Source organism: Grammomys surdaster, unplaced genomic scaffold, assembly GCF_004785775.1.
Source record: "Grammomys surdaster isolate TR1022 unplaced genomic scaffold, NIH_TR_1.0 99, whole genome shotgun sequence".
Classification (NCBI taxonomy): domain Eukaryota; kingdom Metazoa; phylum Chordata; class Mammalia; order Rodentia; family Muridae; genus Grammomys; species Grammomys surdaster.
In genome coordinates this window covers 13,925,414-13,946,312 of record NW_021604578.1, presented here as the reverse complement: position 1 = coordinate 13,946,312, position 20,899 = coordinate 13,925,414, and the positions used below count along the sequence as shown (strand labels likewise).

Below are 20,899 nucleotides of genomic sequence, written 5' to 3'. Positions count from 1 at the left end.
AGTGAGTTATAGGGCAGCCAGGACTACACACAGAGAAAACTCTGTTTCAAAAAGTCAATAATAAACAAACTACTTGAAAAGATCAAAAGTCTCCATGAAAGCTCCGAGCATACACAAAATAAATGAAATGTCTTTGCTTTTCTGATCTCAAAAAAGGTCATTTTTATAACTAAAAATGTCATAACTTTTAAACTTCATGTATATTCTAGCATTTTAATATTTAAGCCTTGGCAAAACTGTTCTACTTGAATGGGAAGTATAACTCAAGTAGCAGGTATTACGGTAACGACCTGGGACTCAGGTCAGTATAGCTAAATGTAGCCATTTAAATAAAATTCAGGAAGCAAACATCACTTTTGTTACATCAGCCATGTTTCAGGTGCCCAGTAGCCGCTTAGCATTGGTAGCAATGGCTCCATACTGCAGGTAAGAGAACATTTCCATCACCTCAAGTCACCACAATGCTAGTCTATGAAAAACCCATAATTATGAAAGACACGATGAAAAGTTTCTTCCCCTGAGCTTTGCATGTGCAAGAATAATGAAGCATTTCTTCTTGACATCAGACCGAAGAAGCCATGTTCAGCACATTTTGAAAGACAGGTACATCCTCCAGCTATGGAAACCTTACCTTACCCAAAGCAGATGTATGTAGTAAGCAGGCTTTAAGTTGTTGCCTTTTTCTATTTTGAATTGTTATTAAATTTTGTTTTTAAAACTATGTCTATACTCTTAATAGATATATTTATGAAAAAAATCCTTTGAAATAGAAGCTGCAGAAATGATTTTTCTTTTAATATGTTCTCAACCTTCCTAATGCTACAAACTTTGAACACAGTTCCTCATGTTGTGGTGACCCCCAACCATAAGTTTATTTTCGTTGTTACTTCATAACTGTCATTTTGCTGCTGTTATGAATTGTGATGTAAACATCTGTGTTTCCTGATGGATGGCCTTAGGCGAACCCTGTGGAAAGGTCACTTGTCCTGCAAAGGGGTCACAACACACAGGTTGAGAATCACTGTGCTCGATGGTGACATTAGGTGGAACTACACTGAGTATGATATCTAAGTGACTCATTTAAAATATGTTGCTCAATGTATAAGCTGAGCCACAAGAAGGCTTATTTGCCTTCTTGCTTTTAATATTTTGTGTCAATTGATGAAGCAGGATGATCAAGGCTATGTAGATAGACTTTGTATTTAAAAAAAATTAAAAAAAACATTTAAAAAACAAATCAAATCCACAAATAAAATACATTCTTTATTATTTATTTATCTATTTATGTATGTATTTCTTTATCTGAGTACACTGTGGCTAGCTTCAGACACACCAGAAGAGGACATCGGATCACATTAGAGATGGTTGTGATCCACCATGTGGTTGCTGGGAATTGAACTCAGGACCTCTGGAAGAGCAATCAGTGCTCTTAACCACTGAGCCATCTCTCCAGCCTGCATTCTTTATTTTTATTTATTTATTTATTTATTTATTTATTTAGCATTCTTTATTCTTTTTTTTTTTTTGCCTTCTTTATTCTTAATGCTTCGTCTCTCAGGTGAGCTTTCAAACCAGGGATTTTCGCTAACAGGCAATATTGATTTGTGTCATATCCGTTGTTTTTTCCTGAGTCATGTCGTCAGCTTCATAGAAGGTCTCATTTGTTGAATTTGATGCTGCGTTTGAAATGAGGCCTTTGGCTTTTCTATTTACGTTGCCTGGAAGTACACAAGACCAAATGAAATAATTAGTCAAACTAATGACGTAAAATTTGTCTTTTCAACATGTGTGCTTGAATTGTTATAATAGTGTGGAAAATAGGAAGTCCTGGAACTATTATACAGATGAGAGAGAAGCAAGTTCATGCCTTCTGAAAGTGAAGGGAGATATTCCATCACAGGGATTCAAATTCAATTGCCATATTCTTTCTCCATGCCTCTGTCCCAGCACACAGTTCACAAGGAGGTAACAATTTCAGGGTCACTCAAAGCATGACTCCCTAACCGACAAATAAATAGTAAATAGACCTACCTTCAAGCTAGTCGTCATCATTTCAAGACTCTGAAGGCTTTGCAATTTGGATGTGAGTTTCGTTTTTTTGTTTGTTTGTTTGTTTGTTTGTTTTTGTTTTTTAAAGAATACATTCATTCCATAATCCAATTCACACACTGCATATAAATCCATAGTAAGCAAGGCCTGAGGAATGTGTGTCTTCACTCCCTAGCCCTTGAGCTAACAAAGGAAGAAGTGGATTGGCCTTCTGTGGATTGTTACTGTTTCAATTGGGGGGAGGGTTCCAAAAACTTCAAACCTAATGTTGATTTATTGACTCCCACATGTTTCCTAAGCTATGCTCACATACTTCTATATTTAATACTATTTGAATTAAACTTTCAAGCCCTTTCTCTGCTTCAGCACACACAGGTTTTGTGTTCTTTATAGCAAAGGGGAACCTCAGGGTGTTATTTGTTAACCTAGCCGTTTGGATGTTTGGAGTCGTCTCTGTTCTGCCAGCTTTCATTTCCATCGTACACATCTGTGGCAAAAGCTGGAAGAATTCATCGAAACTGCCCACCGCTCTCTGACTTGTGCACGCTATGAAAACACATTCCAGTGTGAAAAATTCTGCGTCTGTCCACAGCACTTGTAAAAGCCCTGATTTCCCAGCCCTGGCTCATTATCTACTTGGCTTCCAGATCCTTCCAAAGCCGTTAGCTTATCAAGACTATTTCCTAGGTTGGCTTCAAAAACCAAAGTGATTACCCCTAGGAAAGCAATTTCCTATTTGAATGAGAAAAGATTGATTGTAAACACCTGATGAACACTCCAGAATCTACTCCAGGGAAAAATCCAAAAGCACTTCCAATGGACTCCCTCCAGCAGTTTAAGGTAATTGGCGATACAGAAGACAGCTGGTAGAGCCCCAGTGAGAGCAGAGTCCCTTAACTTCTGGGGACCTTTGTAAGAGAAGCTGTCACCTCAGCAAACCTGCTATTCCTAGTTTTCCTATCATAGAAACTAATTTCTTATCCAGCTAAGTAGGGATAAAACCTTCTATCATAAAACTACAACACAGACTTGATTTTAAGAAATCTGTGATGCCATTGAACTGGGGAGGATTTGCCATGCACAGAGAGTTTTTCTTATTAATTCCTGTTTCTTTAGTTGAGTATAAATTGCCAGAGACCCACCAGCACAGCTCTTCCCTCAGTCCCTTGAACTGAGCTCTCATGTGCCTGTCCTTACTTTATTTTAGTCTGGCCATTATACATAAATCTTAGCCTTCCTTTAATCCTGGACATCGCAGGCTGGCACTTAAAGCTTTTGGCCTTTGGCCAAATTTAAATCCGGCTTATCAAATGAAATTATCCTACCTGCTCTTTTTGCAACTATGCCAACCTGCTTGTTCTGATAACAGTTAAACTTGGGTTTACTTCAGACCAACTTACCTTGTAATTGTGCATTTGTGAACTTGGGTCTTGACAGCCATCTCAAAACCGGAAAATAACCTGTGGCAGGTCTTTGTCTCCTGGCCACACCTACCTGGCAGAACTCTGATGGAGCTTTCTTGCTGTTATCGATCCTGCTTAATATAACTTAGCATCTGTCCTGCCGCCCTGGATCCCAAAACAGCTTCCAGCTGCTGATCTAGCTGGATAGCTTTGGGAAACAATCTTGAATCTACACTCAAAGTCAAGTTGTTTTTCTCTTCTCTTTTTGGTTTTTTGAAACAGGGTTTCTCAGAGTAGCCTGGGCTATCCTGGAACTCAGTCTGTAGAACAGACTGGCCTCAAACTCAGAGATGGGCTTGTCCCTGCCTTCCAAGTGCTAGGATTAAAGGCATGCGCCACCACTGCCTGGCTTGTTTTATTATTGTTTTGTGGTGGTGTTTGTTTTGATTTTTTGAAACAGCCTCACTATGACCTAGGCTGGCTTGGGCCTGGAACTCAGGATCCTCCTGCCTCAGTTTCCTGGGATTAAACGCATGCACCACCATGCCTGGCTTAATATTTACTAAAACTTTAAGTAAATATTTAATGCTGAAAGACTGACTTCTGATTTGCTTCCTGTTTGTAGCTTCAGCTTTGGATGGTTGACCTTGTATTCTAAAGGGCACATCAGCACTCACAAATGCTGTGCTGTACTGACTGTTAAGTGATTTGGTTTTCTACATTCTAACTAAAACAGCCTTAGGAACTCTCTGATTGCTGTATTAAATTGAAAGATCCTTTTTAGAACCCAGGAGAAGCTTAAATATTCTTTAAAATTTACGTGTGTGTGTGTGTGTGTGTGTGTGTGTGTGTGTGTGTATGTCTGTGTCTGTGTGTGTGTCACAGGTATGTATGTGGAAACCAGAGGAAAACTTATGAAATATGTGTCTCTCCTCCCACTGTATGTATTCTAAGATCTAACTCAGGTCCTCAGGCTCAGCAGCCAGTGCCTTTACCTGCTGACCTACTTTGTTTTCTGTTGCTGTGATAAACACCCTGACCAAAAGCAACTTGAGAATAAAAGCATTTACTTAGTTCATATTTACAGGTTACAGTTTCATCACTGAGGGAAGTCAGTGTAGGAACTCAAGGCAGAATCTATAAAGTAAGGCTCATTCACTGGCATATGCTCCACGATCTCATATGGCCCAGGCTGACCTGCCTAGGGATGGTGTCGCCAACAGTGGGCTGTGCCCTCCCACAGCAATTGTTAACGAAGACAGTTTCTCAGACATATATCTGCAGGCCAACCTGATCAAGGAAGTTCGTCATCAATTGGGTCTCTTTCCAAGAGATTCCATGACTGAGTGTTTTGTTTTTTTTTTATGATAGTGAATCCAAATTATTCTTTTTTCTGTGAATACCATAGTGAATTCTTTAAAAGCTTTTGTGAAATAAAATAGTGCCAAGTAGAGTCAGCAGTCCAATTTAATGGGTTTTCAGTATTTTTTCTGAGTATTAGGCATTTAGTAAAGTGGCTCCCAAAGTTAACTATAAATTTACTATAAAACCATCAAAATATCACTTTTCTGTTTGTTTCAAAATTTTAGAGTGTGATTCAAAACTTAAGAAGCATTACATACAAAGAGCCAAGATGTTCTTCAGAGAAGCTGAATGACAGGAAGGAGACAGGGTCTTGATGTTCAGATAATGTGACAGTGGTAATGTTAAAGTCTGTCACAACAAGAATAATCAGAATGAGTAATTCGATAGAGCCCAATCTAAAAACAGACCTTAGTACATATAACAGTTTGTGACAAATGACCATTTAGGTTGACAATAGAAAGATATGTTGACTAATGGATATTGGACAACTGATTCACCTGGAAAATAAAAAAAAAAGGCAGATTTCCGACTTCACTTCTGGAGAGTTATTAAAGCTTTAAATACATAAAAACAGTAGAAAAAACTCTGCAATCTAGAAAATGTATAAAAAGTAAGTAGTGAACTACAAAAAAAAAACCCAAAACATTAAAAATGCCTGATTACATAAATTTGAAAAAAATCTAATTTTTATTAAATTAGTAAAATAGATATTTTTAAATAATAACCCCAAAGGCCACAGAGATTATGGAAAAATAAGTAAATACGAAGTAGTAATTTTATGGAGGGCAGGTAGTGAATATACCCACAGCTTTTGATATGTGTGAACACTTAGAGTAGGTGTTTCTTCTAAGGATTTATGCTAAGAAAAATATTTAAGTGTTCAATGTATCTGTAAGATAATGGTGAAAGTGGAAGTTAGTAAGTCAATTAAATATGGTGTATCTACCGTTGAAGTTTGGTCTGATGCTATGTATTGTAATGCTAAATTCTATACTCGAAGGTCTAGGCTCTTGTTGTGCAAACCTTGTTCCTTGATTTAAAACTATTGGTTAAATAAAATTGATTACAGCCAATTACTGGAGGGACTAGAGATAGGTGGGTTTGGGGTGTGACCTGGTTGAAAGAGGAGGGACAGGTAGAAGGGGAGGGAGGAAGAACCCACCATGAGGGGAGAGGAACCATGAATACATGGCCAGGAGAAACAGCAAGTATCTGGGGTATACCTGGGGAGGTAACCAGGCCTACAGAACCAGGCCTACAGTTAGAAGAGTAGGTTAGGGGTGACCCCCCCCCCCAGTAATTGTCAAAGCCAAATAAAATAACTATAACCTGAGTCTCATTTATTTGTAAGCTAGTCAGGGATAAGCTTAAATTGTTTTTGCTACAATCTATACTTGATTTCTAAACACTGTTACCAAGTGAAGTGTGTGTGTGTGTGTGTGTGTGTGTGTGTGTGTGTGTGTATGTATGTGTGTGAAGAAATGGTAGGGAAAATATCAGATTTCCTGGAGGGGAAAAAAAAAGGTGCTCCCAAAATGATGGGCAAATTTCAAGTGGGCATGGGATACAGTTTAAAAGAGTTTGCTCAGTGGAAGGAGAGATGGCTCAGTGGCCAGGAGTGCTTTCTATCCAATCATGAGGATGTGAGTTTGGATCCCAGTGTTCACGTAAGCCAAGGTCCTGCGTATGCCTGTGCTCTCAGCGCTAGAGAGGATGGAGCTGGAGGATCACTTGAGTCTCCTGGCTAGCATGCTGCCTAGCTGTAGCAGCAGTGATATACTACTATCCAAGGAAGTAAAGCAGAACCTGATACAGCAGGACACAGAAGATGTCTATCTCTGGCTTCTGCATACAATGTGCATACACTGCACATGCATACCTACAAGTAAGAAAATGAATTAAAAAGTATCCACTGACCATTATAAGGTCATTCATGAATCAGAGTATACAATAACATTTTAAAATCCACCAGTCCATACTGATATTATAGTGAATAGACGATCCCAATCCTATGGTTAGAGTTCATGTGCTCCTCTAAAAGTCAAATGAAATCAAACTGGCAAGTTATAGTACAGTTGAGGAGCCTAGGAGGTGGTTAGACTGTTTAGCTCTGCCCTTTCTGGGTAGAACTAGCATTCCTACAGAAAGGATGGAGGGAATTAGCTAGCTTCTTCTGGCCCACTGTCTCCTTGCTCCTCGAGGAGACTCAGCATCATGGCACGCACTATCTCAGAAGCAGACCACAGCTCCCACCCAGTGCCAAATCCTCTGCCATCTAAATCTTAAACTTCCCAGCCTCTGGGATTGTAAACAGTAACTTCTGTATAAATTTTACAGTTTAAACTATTTTGTTTCAGTGGCACAAAGATGAACAGCGGAGCAGTGAAACAAATTTTAAAGCTGTAAGAGGTTGGAAAGTTGTCATTTACAAATATAATAACAGTTGTCAAAAAATCAGTGACTGAGTGAGAATTTACAGAGAAAGAGGATATTTTCATTGTTTCAGATAGCTCACTGCAATCAAGTTAATAGCACTAATAATCAGGCCAACTATAACTTCTGTGTGTTCCTGTAAAAGAGAAAACAGACAAACAGAAATTGAGGGACACTGCACAAAATATCTGCCTTCTTCTTTTCAAAATTGCTAGGGGCATAAAAGAAAAAAGAAAGGCAGAGGATTAAGGATTAAGGAAAGAAGAAATAAAACTATACAAATGTAATTCTGGGCCAGATCCAAGATTAGAAAAATTAGCTATTGAGATTGGAAAACATTAATATACACCTGATTGTACCTTGCTGCCTGAGTGTTGTGGCTGGCTTGGATATGTGGGCAGGGTTCACACAAGAGGAAGGACCTTTGTTCTTAGGGAGGGCTATGGATGTTATAGTTTAAAAACCATGCCATTCGGAATACATGGAGAAAGTATGAACGATAGAACCAACGAAGCAAAAGAATAACAATCAGTTAATCTGCCAAATGATATACAAATGCTTTATAGACTCCTCAGAACTCTTCTAAGAGTGAAAGGATAACAACAGCAAACATTGCAGCACCGTGTGGTGTAAGAAATGGGTTAAATGATGACAGAGTGCTCATTTATTGGCAAAGAAAGATACAGCTATTCTGTTTTGTTTTCTTAAAGGGAGAGGGAGGAGGGAACAGGAAGGACAGAGATGACAGACAGATAGATAGACAGGTGATAGATAGGTAGATAGATAGATAGATAGATAGATAGATAGATAGATAGATAGATAGATAGATGATGGATAGATGATAGATGAAGAAGAAGAAGAAGAAGAAGAAGAAGAAGAAGAAGAAGAAGAAGAAGAAGAAGAAGAAGAAGAAGAAGAAAGATAGACAGACAACAGACATCCCCACTACATAACCTAGGCTTGCCCCAAACTTGTGCCCATCCTGCCTTACCCTTCTGAGTGCTAGGATCACAGACATAGGCTGTCACACCCCCTCCTTCTCATTTTGCCTTATGTGATATATGAATATACAGAATAATCTCCCTGAAAGATATTGACTGCAGTGTTGAAATCTTCCACCTTTGTGCTAAGAGCGTTTGTTTGTTTCTCAGTGTTTCCAGTGTTTCTACAATGAACATGAGCAGAGAGAAAAACTAGGAATTAAGAGCATCTTCTAAGAAGAAACACAAGACCATTTTCAAGTCCAAGACTCAATTTGCACATGGGCACAGTAAATGATTCTGTGATTTTGTTTTCAATTTACTTTCTCGGTATTGTACATGCAGTTTTGTTTTTCACCTCGGTAGCTGTGTCTCACTGCTAAGTTACCTATTCCTTTTAGTTTCTATTTTCCACCTTTCCAAGGCAAGCACCAAATTCCAGCTTGAGGGTGTTTGTTGGTTCTATAATTGTATTATTTCTTCCTAGTCGTTTTTCTAACAGTGGCTTTCTAATTTTCATCAGAAACACCACTTCTCTTGAGTCCCCGACATTGATCATCCCTCACCACCACAGGACCCGCTCAAAGCCTCAGGGTGTTTCACTTTATCTTCCTGAAGCAGTGGTTTTACTTGGATGTGGGTCATAGATGTCATTATCAGAGCAGAATAAGCATCGCACTATACAGTCAGTTGAAAATTCCCATCACATTTAAAAGCAAAATGAGAGACAATTCAGTGCAGAAGCTCACGAGGCTTATGGCAGACCTTTCCCACTCTACCCCTGAGAACACTAGATATGTCCATAAGAACCTCACTATGGAAACATTTGAAATGTGCAGACCTACGGCATCATCTCTGACTGAGCCACCATTAACCATGATTATTCTCCCACAGCCTTGGATAAGCCCTCACCCTTAGGACTGTCTGCACACAGCCATCTTTTGATTGGGAACTTCGTGTCTGAGGCAAAAACAATACAAGCCACAGTACTCTTCCAAATACTGGTATTTGAAAGGTGTGTAATCCCAAAACATAAAAGTGTTAAAAGAAGAGAACAGTTACAAGACACAACTTAAACACCCACCAACTGCTCAGCAGGAGATGCTCTGTACAGCTTGGGCAGCAAAGTTTATGCCATTAACATCTGCAGCCATGGCCAGAAGAGACCTTTCCTGCCTTTTGAAGATCAGTTCAAAGGCTGTAAAGCCCTAAGCTGTATACATTTAAAATTGAAATACAATGAAATAAAAATACGCTGAGGAAAATCCTGGCAGTAATCTATGATTAGCCTATTTTAGACCTACACTGACATCATCTATAGGAAAAGAAAAGATTCAGAACTCTGTATCCATTGTAATATGTGCAAGAACACATAGCCATTAAAATGGCCTGTAATGAAAACAATCTCCATTATGAAAATTAATCTAAATAGTCTTCTCCAGAGAGCACACCAATTGATTATGCCAAATGGTCATCCCTGAAAGCATACATACATGTAACATTATACAGGCTAAGCAGGTTGTACTTATATATTTAAGAACATGCATGCATGTGTGTCAGAGTGTGTGTGTGTATGTGTGTAACAACATTGTAAGAGCAATCAATGAAGAAAAAGGACATGAATTTGAAAGAGAGCAAGGAGGAATATGTGGGAGGAAAGGGAAGGGGAGATTATGTAATTTTATTTTCATCTCAGAAAATAAAAGAAATAATTTTAAGAAATTGAAATAATGTGAGATAAATTTTAAGAGATAATGTTGAAAGAAAAAAGTTCTAATAGGTGAAATCAACTTTCCTAAGATGTACTGTTTATACACCTAATTAAACTTGCAAACATGTCCTATGTTTCCAACCTTTAACACTTAATGCAATACTACTTAAATGCAATAATACTCTTAGCATGTCTTTCCCATAGCTTGAACAATGGTATCACTTGCTAGGTGGTGGAAACACTAAAATGGAACACTAATGTTTAAGTGAACAATATTTAATTTTCACTTCAAAGGGTTCAGGAGCACATGGATTACCTATTTTGTTTTGTGCTCTGCGGTGTGACTTAAAAAAAAAATTAACCCACAGGACCAAAATTAAATTACCTCCTTTGAAAGCAATGGTAAGGAACTGGTTACTTTACATTCAATATGCTGTTTTCTAATATATATATATGTAATAGCCAGACTCAGGAAAGGTCTATTAAATTAATTTTTCTACCTTGGTACATATATTTTGGTGAAGAACAAAGTGGGGATATTTCATTGCAAGAAAGCAGTCTCATCTAACTTTATAAAAAGTTCATTAAAAGGCTTCATCCACTAAATAGCAAAAAACGTGCCAAATCTGAATTGACATGCCAATAATTCTGCTTCTGGGTTCACAAAGCAAACATGAAATAGAGTTTTGCAATCGTCCTTGAGCTAAATCAGGAAAAGTAACCACTTTTATTTATCACGGAGTATTATATAGAAGACACACTCAATGTACGCTTGATGACTTGCAGCAATGACTAGACCTGATCTCTGTTTCACGAAATACATTCCTGAGATCAGTAAAGATGTAGGAGTAGTCACATCAATTTATTCCAGAAACGTTTGAGCATTATTAGCGTCGGGCACATCACAGTGAATAAATGTGACAAAGAATATGACTTTGTTGGAACTCAGGTTTTAGTTAGAGTGTAGAAAAGTTATAGATAACAAATAGATAAATAAATAGATATTAGTTAAGTCAACTGTATTTCATGTTAGTGGTAAATGCTTCGGGGGAAATTGACTAGGAAGAATGGAAGTGGATTTAAGAATACAGGTAAGGAGGAACGCCTCCAGGGAGGAGAACTCCTCAGGAAAGAGTTAAAGACACTAAGTCACAAAGCAGTCTGAGGAAAAGGAAGTAGCATGCACCTGGGCCCTGATCAAGAATCTCAAAGAATGGCAAAGGGGCCAAGGTGGGTTGGCAAAGGAGATTAGAAAGAGAAAGACCTAGAGGGCTTATCACAAAAGGTCACAGCAAAGAGTTGTATCCCTTGAAAGGGCTAGAAAAACATTTGAATTTGAAGGGCGACTTAGATTTTAACAGGTTGATTATGACTGTTCTGTGGACAGACAAGAGAAGAGGGAGAGGAGGATCGAGGGGTTGAGAAGCTGTGCTGGTAACAAGGTCCCTAGGTGATTCTTAGGCATAGAAAAAAATTCGGAGCTATGGTTTAAAAATCATCTAAGCAAATGAGACAATAATTAGATTAGCTTTACAGTCTGTTGATGTGATAACCACCAATCAATCGCATGATTGTGTTCATGGAGAAACTGGGTCAAAGTCGCTTGGACTAAATTCAACTCTGAGCCTGTCAGTTTGGTCCCTTGATCCCAATACTTTGGGAAGAGAACTCCAGAGGGATCCGTCTTACTGTACTATGACAAAAGGATACCAAGGCGAGGGAGAGATTTTTCTCTTTCTCCCCAGAGGAGACTAGATCTAATGCAAGCACACGATGATGGTGACATATTTCATAAGGTAGTTCACAAACATGACAGATTCTATCTTCAGCTAAAATATAGCCTATGAGCAGAGGATTTCTTAATAGTTTAAAAAAGATTTTCCTTTTCTTTTTAAATGGAAGAAATAGACACTTTATGCTATTCTAAACATTGCAACACAGATCCTAAATGTATGTATGTATATGTGTGTGTATATATATATATATATGTATATATATACATATATATATATTGCTACCTACATATTCTTTAATATATATTCTGAACACACATGTCAACATTTATGATTAATCTGTATCCTAATACCCTAATGAAAATCAGTTTTCACAAAATTTTGATAGTTTGTAATAACAACAACTGATATCTGTATACTATTTTATAAATGAGACAATAAGGAGACACAGAGGACTCTGTGTAAATTACACCTAAAAGTTTCTTTCTACTTTATAGTTACACTGTGCACATACATACACATATACCGACAGAATTACTTAGTTTATAGGCAGAGAACATTCTATTTGTTTTTCAGGGGTTTTTTTTAGCACCTCTAAATTCTTTTAGATTCTCCCTTATTTTTCATACGAGGTGCCAGTTGGACAACTGACTGAGTAGTCTAGAATACAACATCAAAGAGCTATTGGGCATTTTATTGTTTTGTGTATTTGATTTCCTTAGCTCCACAAGAACACCAAACTGTAAATGTTACAAGAAGATTAAGTGTTGATAACTACACAGGAATTAAATATATCAAAGCGAATTTACTGGCCCACTGACTCACTTTCCCTGAGGGCATTTATAGTCTGCTAGTTTCCACTGAACACCATTTCCCTGAAGTATCCTGTCACTTAAAACTGACTGGATGTGAACTCTTGCAAAGATACATTGTAAGGTGAATCTTTAAACAACATTCGTGTTTTAGCAGTGTGCTCTGTTGCCCAACTAAGAGTTATTCTTTTGGTTACGGTCCAGGTAGTTAACTACAAATAATAGATTCAGCTTACCTTCTAGGATAGAAGATGCCTCTAGGTGCTGAAGCTTAAGGCCATTGTCTAATCTTTGAGGTTTTGTGTACAGAAATAAATAGCAAAGGACACAGACGCTGATGACAAAGGCAAGTAAGACGAGGGCAGCGATTCCCAATCCAATCAGAGCACCAATGCTGGGGAAACAGAAAGAAGTCGTGTCATCTAAACTGCTGTGCACTCAAGCTGGACCAAACAATTCACCGTTCCTTCTTGCTCTCATTAATTCATAACCAAATTCTGTCTTACCACAAACTATACAGGATTGAAATTTTCATCTTGAATTCCTGTAACATTTTGTCTATTGTATTTAAGTATCTTTAAAATTTGTATGTTAATATTAGTATGACATCTATGAGATAGGTCAAAGGTCACATGAGTCTTCATAAGTATCTCAGTCCAATAAATCAAGTTAATCAAATAAATACCACACCTTAGAAAGAGCAATTTTGCAAGCAAAAGATAAATAGGAAAATACTTCCAAAAGTCAGAAAACATATATATCAGAGATATAAAACTTTTCTCTTAGAGATATGAAAGATACCATTTATTAATATACTTCCAAGGGCCAGCCTCAGCTTGAAGAGGGGTTCTAAGGAAAGGGGTGTTTAGGAGTCATGAACAACTCAAAGTCAATCGTGGGGTACAAGCTGACAGCCTTGTGTTCTGCTCCTGCTGGCTCTCTAGATGGCTCATAAAGATAGCTCAACTCTCGAAGATCAAAGCCCAGTCTTTTATTTACGTATCAATTCAATTGTCCACCCCAATTTTCCTTTTGATTATCAGCATTTTATGATTTTATCCTTTTGATTCTTAGAAAAAGACAGCAAGTACGTTTTTAAAAACATAATAATAAATTCAGAGATTTGCCTAACTTAGTATACACAGATAATAAGCTATCCTGGTGAGGTCTGACTCTGATATCACCATTCCCACCACCCTGGGCCTAAACTATCTCTGTCCCAGGCTGACCTTGAACTCAGGAATCTGCCAGCTTTTGTAAGCACAAACAATAAACTTAGCTGGGTGGGATCTTGCCCCATGATCACCACTCCCCAAATCTCTTTATCTCCTTCCTTAACATCTTTCTGACAAGTTGGCTTATAGTGTAGCTACCTCTATTCTTCTAGGTCCAGAAAGCCCCTCATATAATTCATATTGTATCCTTATATTTTGCATAGTTGAGAAATTCTGGTTATATATTTTCAGAGTTCTTTCCCACAGCCTTAAGGGTTGTCCTTAAGGTCTCAGCATTTGCCATTTTTGCTGAGGACATTAGACATACCCTTGCCTCTTGGACTCATGCTGTCTCTGATTATCATGGATTCATTAATTTTAGCAGGGAGAACATTCTTCAATAACCTTTGCAGGGAGAATATTTCCTGAAGGAGGAACATAAAGTAAATTATGTTCATTATTATACAAACAAGACTTACACATAGCAACCATCAACACTCATGGAGCCCCATGCCTTGCTGGCTTTGCTCCAGGGATAGGAACCATGTCACATTGTCCCTTCCATGGCCATGCAGGACTTGACTATATACAAAGCCACAACCATTGAAAAGAAAAGAGAGTTTAGTTAAAAGAAAACTGGTGTATCTGAAATTCAAGTCTGAGATTTTCCTGTCTAGCACCAGGAAAGAAACCCATGTGCCTTTCTCCAAAAGTCAAATATGCACTCAATTGTCATTTTCTCTACAACTCCTTTGTAATAATTCAATATGTGGTTACACATATGGCTAGACACTAAAGTAGCAGGGCTTTTTTTTTTATAAACTTGTGCACTTAGTACTATCAAATAAGAGAGGGAATTTGAAAAGGCAGCATCATGCTGAACTGTAGCAGACTTGTGTCTCTCGAGACATGTGTAAACAGCCATAATTAGATGTTAGGCCACTCAAGAGCAGACTTCAGTTAGTTGTGAACACTTTAAGTATTTACAGGTGTTTAGTTTGTAGAAAATATCCAACAGATGAAAGTAAATATTAATTAACTTATGATTGAACTGCCTGTAGCAATTTGGAATGCTCATCACTGAGAAATAATGATCTCAACTTCATTATTTTCCTAGATTGTCTTCAGGCTTCTGCTTTCTCTAAGGAATTAGGCCCCTGGCAAGCTTGACTTTAGCAAAAGGAAGGAAAGGGGGAATTTGATCGGGGACACTAGGAGTGTCACTGCTTTGGGAGAAGGAACAGTATTGAAGGGAACAGGCTGTTTACTCCACTCTCAGTTGATCTGATGCGATAAAACAGGCTTGCACACAAGAGCTTGTCTCCCGAGCTGCAGACAACATGGATACAAAGTCCCAAATTCTCATGCTTGATTTATTAACTGTCCCAAACAGCCCTGCATAGAGGGAAAACTGGGGAATTGTATGTCAGAGTCTAAACAGAGTGATATATTTGAACCTGGAGGCTGCCATACTGGTTGCCCTTTGCTCTAATAGGATTAGAGAGAGAAAAAAACAACCTTTGCACCTTGTATTCTGCAGACTGTGTCAGGGAGGGTTAGGTTCATTTTCCAATACACAGACATGTAAGAATGTAATACATTTAGCATTATTTTGTGCACAAAGCAGATAGATGAGGCATCTGGACAGATTCCTGAAATGAAGAAACCCAGTTGCTGAAAAATAATTTTCAAAGTAAAAAGTAACTTAGTAAATTAAAATGTGCCAACCTAGTGAGACTGAGCATATATACCATACATATTTAATGCACAAGGTTTTAAGACCACACAGTGTGGAGGAAAACCCAAAAGGCGTGTTAACTGTGCTGCAATGACATGGCTCCATATTACACAAGCATTGCTTTGTCCTTAAAGACCATCATGGAAAGACGGAGATCCCGGAGTCTCTGAAGTTGGTCGTGTCAACAAATACTTATTCAGCATCCATCTGTGAATGGCCCTGCCAAATAAGCCTCATTTTCTGAAGTCCTGGAAAAGGTTACTGCAGTAGACCCTTTGAATTTAGGGACTTAGAAGAGGAGAGAAGAAAAGAAAGGAGCAGACACTGGAAAGGGAGAGTCGTCCGTCTTCCTAGCATTCCACCCACAGAGGATGCTTTCCCAGCTGTTAGAAAGTGTCAGAAGCTGCCAGCACATCCATACAACCTTAGCACCTTCCCTCCCCTCAAGGTAGGTCTGGCTGCCTGTCCCTAGCAGCCATGGAATCTCATTTCCAAAGCTAGCGACTTCTGTAATATGTTTCGCAGTTGGAGTATTTTAAATTAGGACCGAAGAACAAAGAATAGAAGAGAAATGAAGCTCTCATAAATTTACCCTCCTGTGGTGTTTCCAGAGCTCGGCAACTCACAGGAACCCTGGTTCAATGTTGCCAACTGATGCCCTCAGTTAATGTGATTTTCCTATTTCCCCGACACTGGGCTAACTGTCCATTTTGTGCTGATGAAGGTAGACCCAGCATGCTTCTCACCACTTTGTGATCTCACAAACCTCAGGAAGGTTTTGTGGCCCCTTCTGCTTGTCACTGTGGCATTTAGAGATCTGAGGATCTTGGGCACTATTTCCAATAGAGTTTGATTTGGGCATTGCCAGGCTCAGTTGGCACTAATTCTATCCTCATCAACACCTTCAACACTCACAGATGAACGACTGAGCTTGTCTGGAAAAGGCCAGATAACAGGGCAGTCCATCACTTTCCTACCCCCAAATAATTTACGGAAGATAAGTTGTCTTACTTCAGCATAACTTGGTCAGGGGACTTCCTGGGAGGAAGGTGTGCCTTTTGAAACTTCATTGAAGTTCTCAATAGAGAAAAATAGTTCTTGTTTTATTGCCTCAAGAAATAAGTTTGCTATTGATCTGACATGTGTGCCAAATTCTGGATTATAATGAGAGTGGGGTGATAGTACTGTACTCTTGCTAGGTAGTTCTCTCTCTCTCTCTCTCTCTCTCTCTCTCTCTCTCTCTCTCCCTCCCTCCCTCCCCCTCCCTCCCCCTCCCCTTCTCTCTTACACAACACACACACACACACTTTCCTATAATATTAATACTCCATTCATTCTGTAGACAAAAGAAAAGAATCAAATTTAAAGTTTCAAAGTTTGCAGGCTTTGAGGGGGGACGTTTCATCATGAAAACATGCACAAAGAGGAACAGAAATAAGGAAAAATCCCACTGTAGAAAAGAAGCAAGAAAGGCTTGTCTTTGAAGGTAAAGCCTCCAGACATCAAACGGTTCAGGTGCGGGGTTGTGGGGGGGGGTGTCCAGAAAGGCTGCGCTGTGTGTGTAAGCAGAGCAAACCAAGCTTTTCCTTCCATGCTTGACACTTCAGTCCGGCTGGGCAGTGTCAGTGTCCAAACCTCTGAGAAGAGCAAGTTGTAAAGCCCAGTTGTATGTATGTACTTACTCAAACCAGGGTGCGCATGTGTGTGTGTGTGTGTGTGTGTGTGTGTGTGTGTGTGTGTGTGTGTGAGAGAGAGAGAGAGAGAGAGAGAGAGAGACAGAGAGAGAAACAGAGAGAGACAGAGAGAGAGACAGAGACAGAGAGACAGAGACAGAGAGACAGAGAGGCAGAGAGGCAGAGAGGTAGAGAGGTAGAGAGACAGAGAGACAGAGAGACTCCGGCTGCTCAGTGACAGTGACTCAAAGTACTCCTCTGGTCCTTAATGCCTTAACCTGGCTTCCAAAGAATCCTCTTTTCCATTCAAATGTACCAAATGAACAAATACCTAAAGAGGAATTAAAAGAGGAATTAAAACCTCCAGGCTTGTCAGTAAAGCCTCCAGCTCATCGCGCAAGCAGTGGTCCCGGGGTAGGCTGAGATGTATACAGGGTGCCCACTTGTCTCCAGGGTTCCCTGAAGGGTTACAATTCAGAAGGCACAGGATCTGAACCCAGAGGGTGCTGGGTGACCTCCCTGATTCCAGCTTTGTGTCTTCCATTGGTCACTTTCCCAGGTCTAGGAGGAGGTCACCTTGCCCTGCCCTGCCCTGCCCTGCCCTGCCCTGCCCTGCCCTGCCCTGCCCTGCCCTGCCCTGCCCTGCCCACCTGAGGCTCCACATGTAGCTGTGCTTGTAGGGGAAGTAGCTGCCCGGCTCGCTGCAGCAGTACTTGAGGTCTGCGAAGCCGCAGCAGTAGAGCAGCGCGGCCCCGTCACCACGCCGCGGGCACTGGAAGGGCTCCACGAAGCTGCGGTTGAGGCTGTAGTAGCCCGAGCACAGGCGGCTGCTCTCGCTCATCGCGGGCGGCCGTGCGCAAGGACCCCGAGGTGCGTGCGATGTGCTCTCCGACTGCGCTCGTCCCAAGTCCCTGGCGACTCTGGGCGCTCCTGCGATCTCAGGTCCGAGTGCCAGGCACTGAGCCTCTGAGCCTTCTCGGCTCTACCTCCCGCTGTCCACGCGGTGCTGGAGCGCTCTGCTCTCACTGCTGGGTCTCGTCTCTGAGTGGTCCCTTTCTCTGATGGCCCAGCCCTCTGCCTCTTCTCCCTCCCCGAGCCCCGACTGTTTTCTTTGCTCTCTGCGGACTCCCTTCCTCTTTCAGTCACTTCATCCACAACCTGTGATAGTCTTCACTCCACATCAGAAGGATCTCTTTAGAAGGAACAGCGGAGGTGGGCATGGGTGCAGTTTACACAGGTATAACCAACGTGTCATCTTTGTTGCCCAGTGACAGGGCGAATAGAGTCTGGCTCGCAGAGGCTTTACCTGGGTGGACTACTGATCCAGGCTGGGGAGCAAGCTAGTAAAAAGGCCTTAGATTAGCTTTAGTGAGAGCACAGGGTGCTCAAAGTCAAGTAACAACATTCTCTCAGAAAAACTAACTGCGGGTGTTTTTAAAACATATAGCGGCACCCCCACGGTCACCCAAACTACATGGAAAAGGGAGGAAAGGCAAGAGATGGTGGAAAAGAAAGGAGAATCTTCTAGGAAGTGAAGCAGAAAGGGAAGGACCTTCAACCACTTCTGAAGTGAAGAAACCACTTTTCCCTTTGATTGTCATTTTCCTAAGTGATTTGTCCAGTCTTTTGAAATAACAGTAGTGCTGTGTGCTTGTTGTAGCAAGTCAAACAATACCGAGGGAGTTAAGAACAAAAATAACAATAGCTTCAACTCGAAGCTAGCGCCCACAGAATTTTCAGGGCAGAGCATTGTTCCTTTTCAAGTTCCGCTTCCTTCCTTTTGGCCAGGGGCTTGATTGTAAGGCAGATGTCATGAACTTGTGTGCCGGATATTTTCATATTGTTATAAAATATTCCTGAGCTATGCTCTGGGACACAGTTACTTGGAGACAGTTTGATTCTTTCCAGTTTGTTTTTAAGCTTTGTTAGGCAGGACCAGCATGGACTCGGAGACTAAACTTTTCCCTACTGAGACCAATACTATCTGAATATTCTACTCCATACATTGGGAATCGCAAAGCTTACCAGTAGTGGCAGCCCCTACCATCTCCAGACCTGTAGGAACTCAGAGGATTGTTCTCTCTACTCGTTTCAGTGTTTCTTTTCCCAGCCTCAGACAGCTTCCTCCCCGATGTACACAGATCAGTACTAAGTACGTCAGCTGTCCCCTCACCCCAATTCTCTCTTCCCCATCCACGTTCTGATACCACCCATGGCTTCCCTGGATTCTCAGCTTCACGTTCTCAACTCAGAGCCAACCAGACTCCAACTGAACTCTCACGCACTCTGCATAGTAGGTATGCTTTCCACAGTGCGGAGGAGGGTGGGTAGGAGGATACTCACAAGGCTTCCCTTACCTGTCTCCACATAGACACCACTGTCCTGCAGTATGTCATATCTATGGCCAGGACCCATTGTGTCATATTTTTTGTTTCTTTTCTTGTCTAGAGATGGGAATTCAATCTGGTTTCTAGCATGCCACAGACTCAGCCAGAGATTGGACCCAATTTAGAAAGGTCTGGAGTTGGTCTCTCATAGAACTGCAGTTCCATCACATATACAGGAAGGCAAAAGAAAGTGAGAGAGAGAGAGAGAGAGAGAGAGGAAGAAGAAGAAGAAGAAGAAGAAGAAGAAGAAGAAGAAGAAGAAGAAAGGAGCAAAACGCAAAGGTTTGACTAAGTGTTGATGGCTTTGTGATTTTTATTTGAGTTCTTTTTTGCACCTTTCTACTCTTGACTCAAGACCAAAAATGTCCCTTTCTGGTAAATATGCCTTCAAATAATTTTAGTTTTGAGACTGGATTCAGTGGGCTTTGAACTTGCTATGTCACCAACGGTAACCTTGACCTTCTGGTAACTCCTGTCTTGTCCTCCCCAGTGTTAGGAAGGCAGGCAAGCACTGCTATGTCATTTGTACATGTATCTAGTAGGATGTGCATAGGTATCTAGTGTTGGGGGTTGAACACAGGGCTTTCTGAATGCTAGGCTAGCGCTTGCCAACTGAGCTGTGTCTACAGCCCTCTCGTTGGTTTCTGCTACAGACAGACATTACAACATGGTAATCAATGATGGACCACATATACAGGAGGTAGGGGAGTCCTGTGCCATTTTATTGCCTAGTGACATTACAGCAATCTTAGCTTGTGTAAATACACTCTATAATGTTCACACAACAAAGTCAATTAGTAAGGACTCCCAGAATGCTCCATTGACGAGTGGTCGGTAACTGTTGATGCAATAAAAAGTTTCTGCCTCACATCTCAGGATGTTTTCAGGGGAAAGCCTGGGGAGGGAGTGTTGAAATAATAAAATAATGCTCTGTCTTAGTTAGGGTTTCACTGCTGTGAACAGACACCATGACCAAGGCAACTCTTCTAAGGACAACATTTAATTGAGGCTGGCTTACAGAAGGCTGTTAGCGGAATACTGTCTTCCAGGCAGCTAGTATGAGGGTCTTAAAGCCCACACCCACAGTGACACACCTATTCCAACAAGGTCGTACCTCCGAGTAGTGCCACTCCCTGGGCCAAGCATATACAAACCATCACATCCTCCTTAATCAATGGGCATGTTCTATGAAGGAGGGGAAATCAGATGAGCTGACATGTGGGTGCTTGTTCAGTATAAGATGGAGAATGAAGGTTGTGGGAACGAAGCTTGGAGGCCTTCAGGATGGCATGAGGAGAGCGTACACTGCCGGAGCTCAGTCTTAGATGACACAGCATTCTGGCATAAACTCTCTGACAATGAGTGTTCAGTACAGAAGGAGAAGAAAGAACAGCAGAATTG

The 20,899-nt window shown here is 40.6% G+C and overlaps 1 protein-coding gene across 1 annotated transcript; it reads right to left on the bottom strand.

The window, feature by feature from the left end:
- Positions 1 to 1,584: 1,584 nt before the first annotated feature.
- Shisal2b (shisa like 2B) lies at positions 1,585 to 17,952 on the bottom strand. Its single transcript, XM_028783152.1, has 3 exons — positions 17,762 to 17,952; positions 12,723 to 12,880; positions 1,585 to 1,718 (listed from the first exon to the last, which is right to left on the bottom strand). Exons 1-3 carry the CDS (start codon positions 17,950 to 17,952, stop codon positions 1,585 to 1,587), a joined length of 483 nt encoding a protein of 160 aa, XP_028638985.1.
- Between the last annotated feature and the right edge of the window lie 2,947 nt (positions 17,953 to 20,899).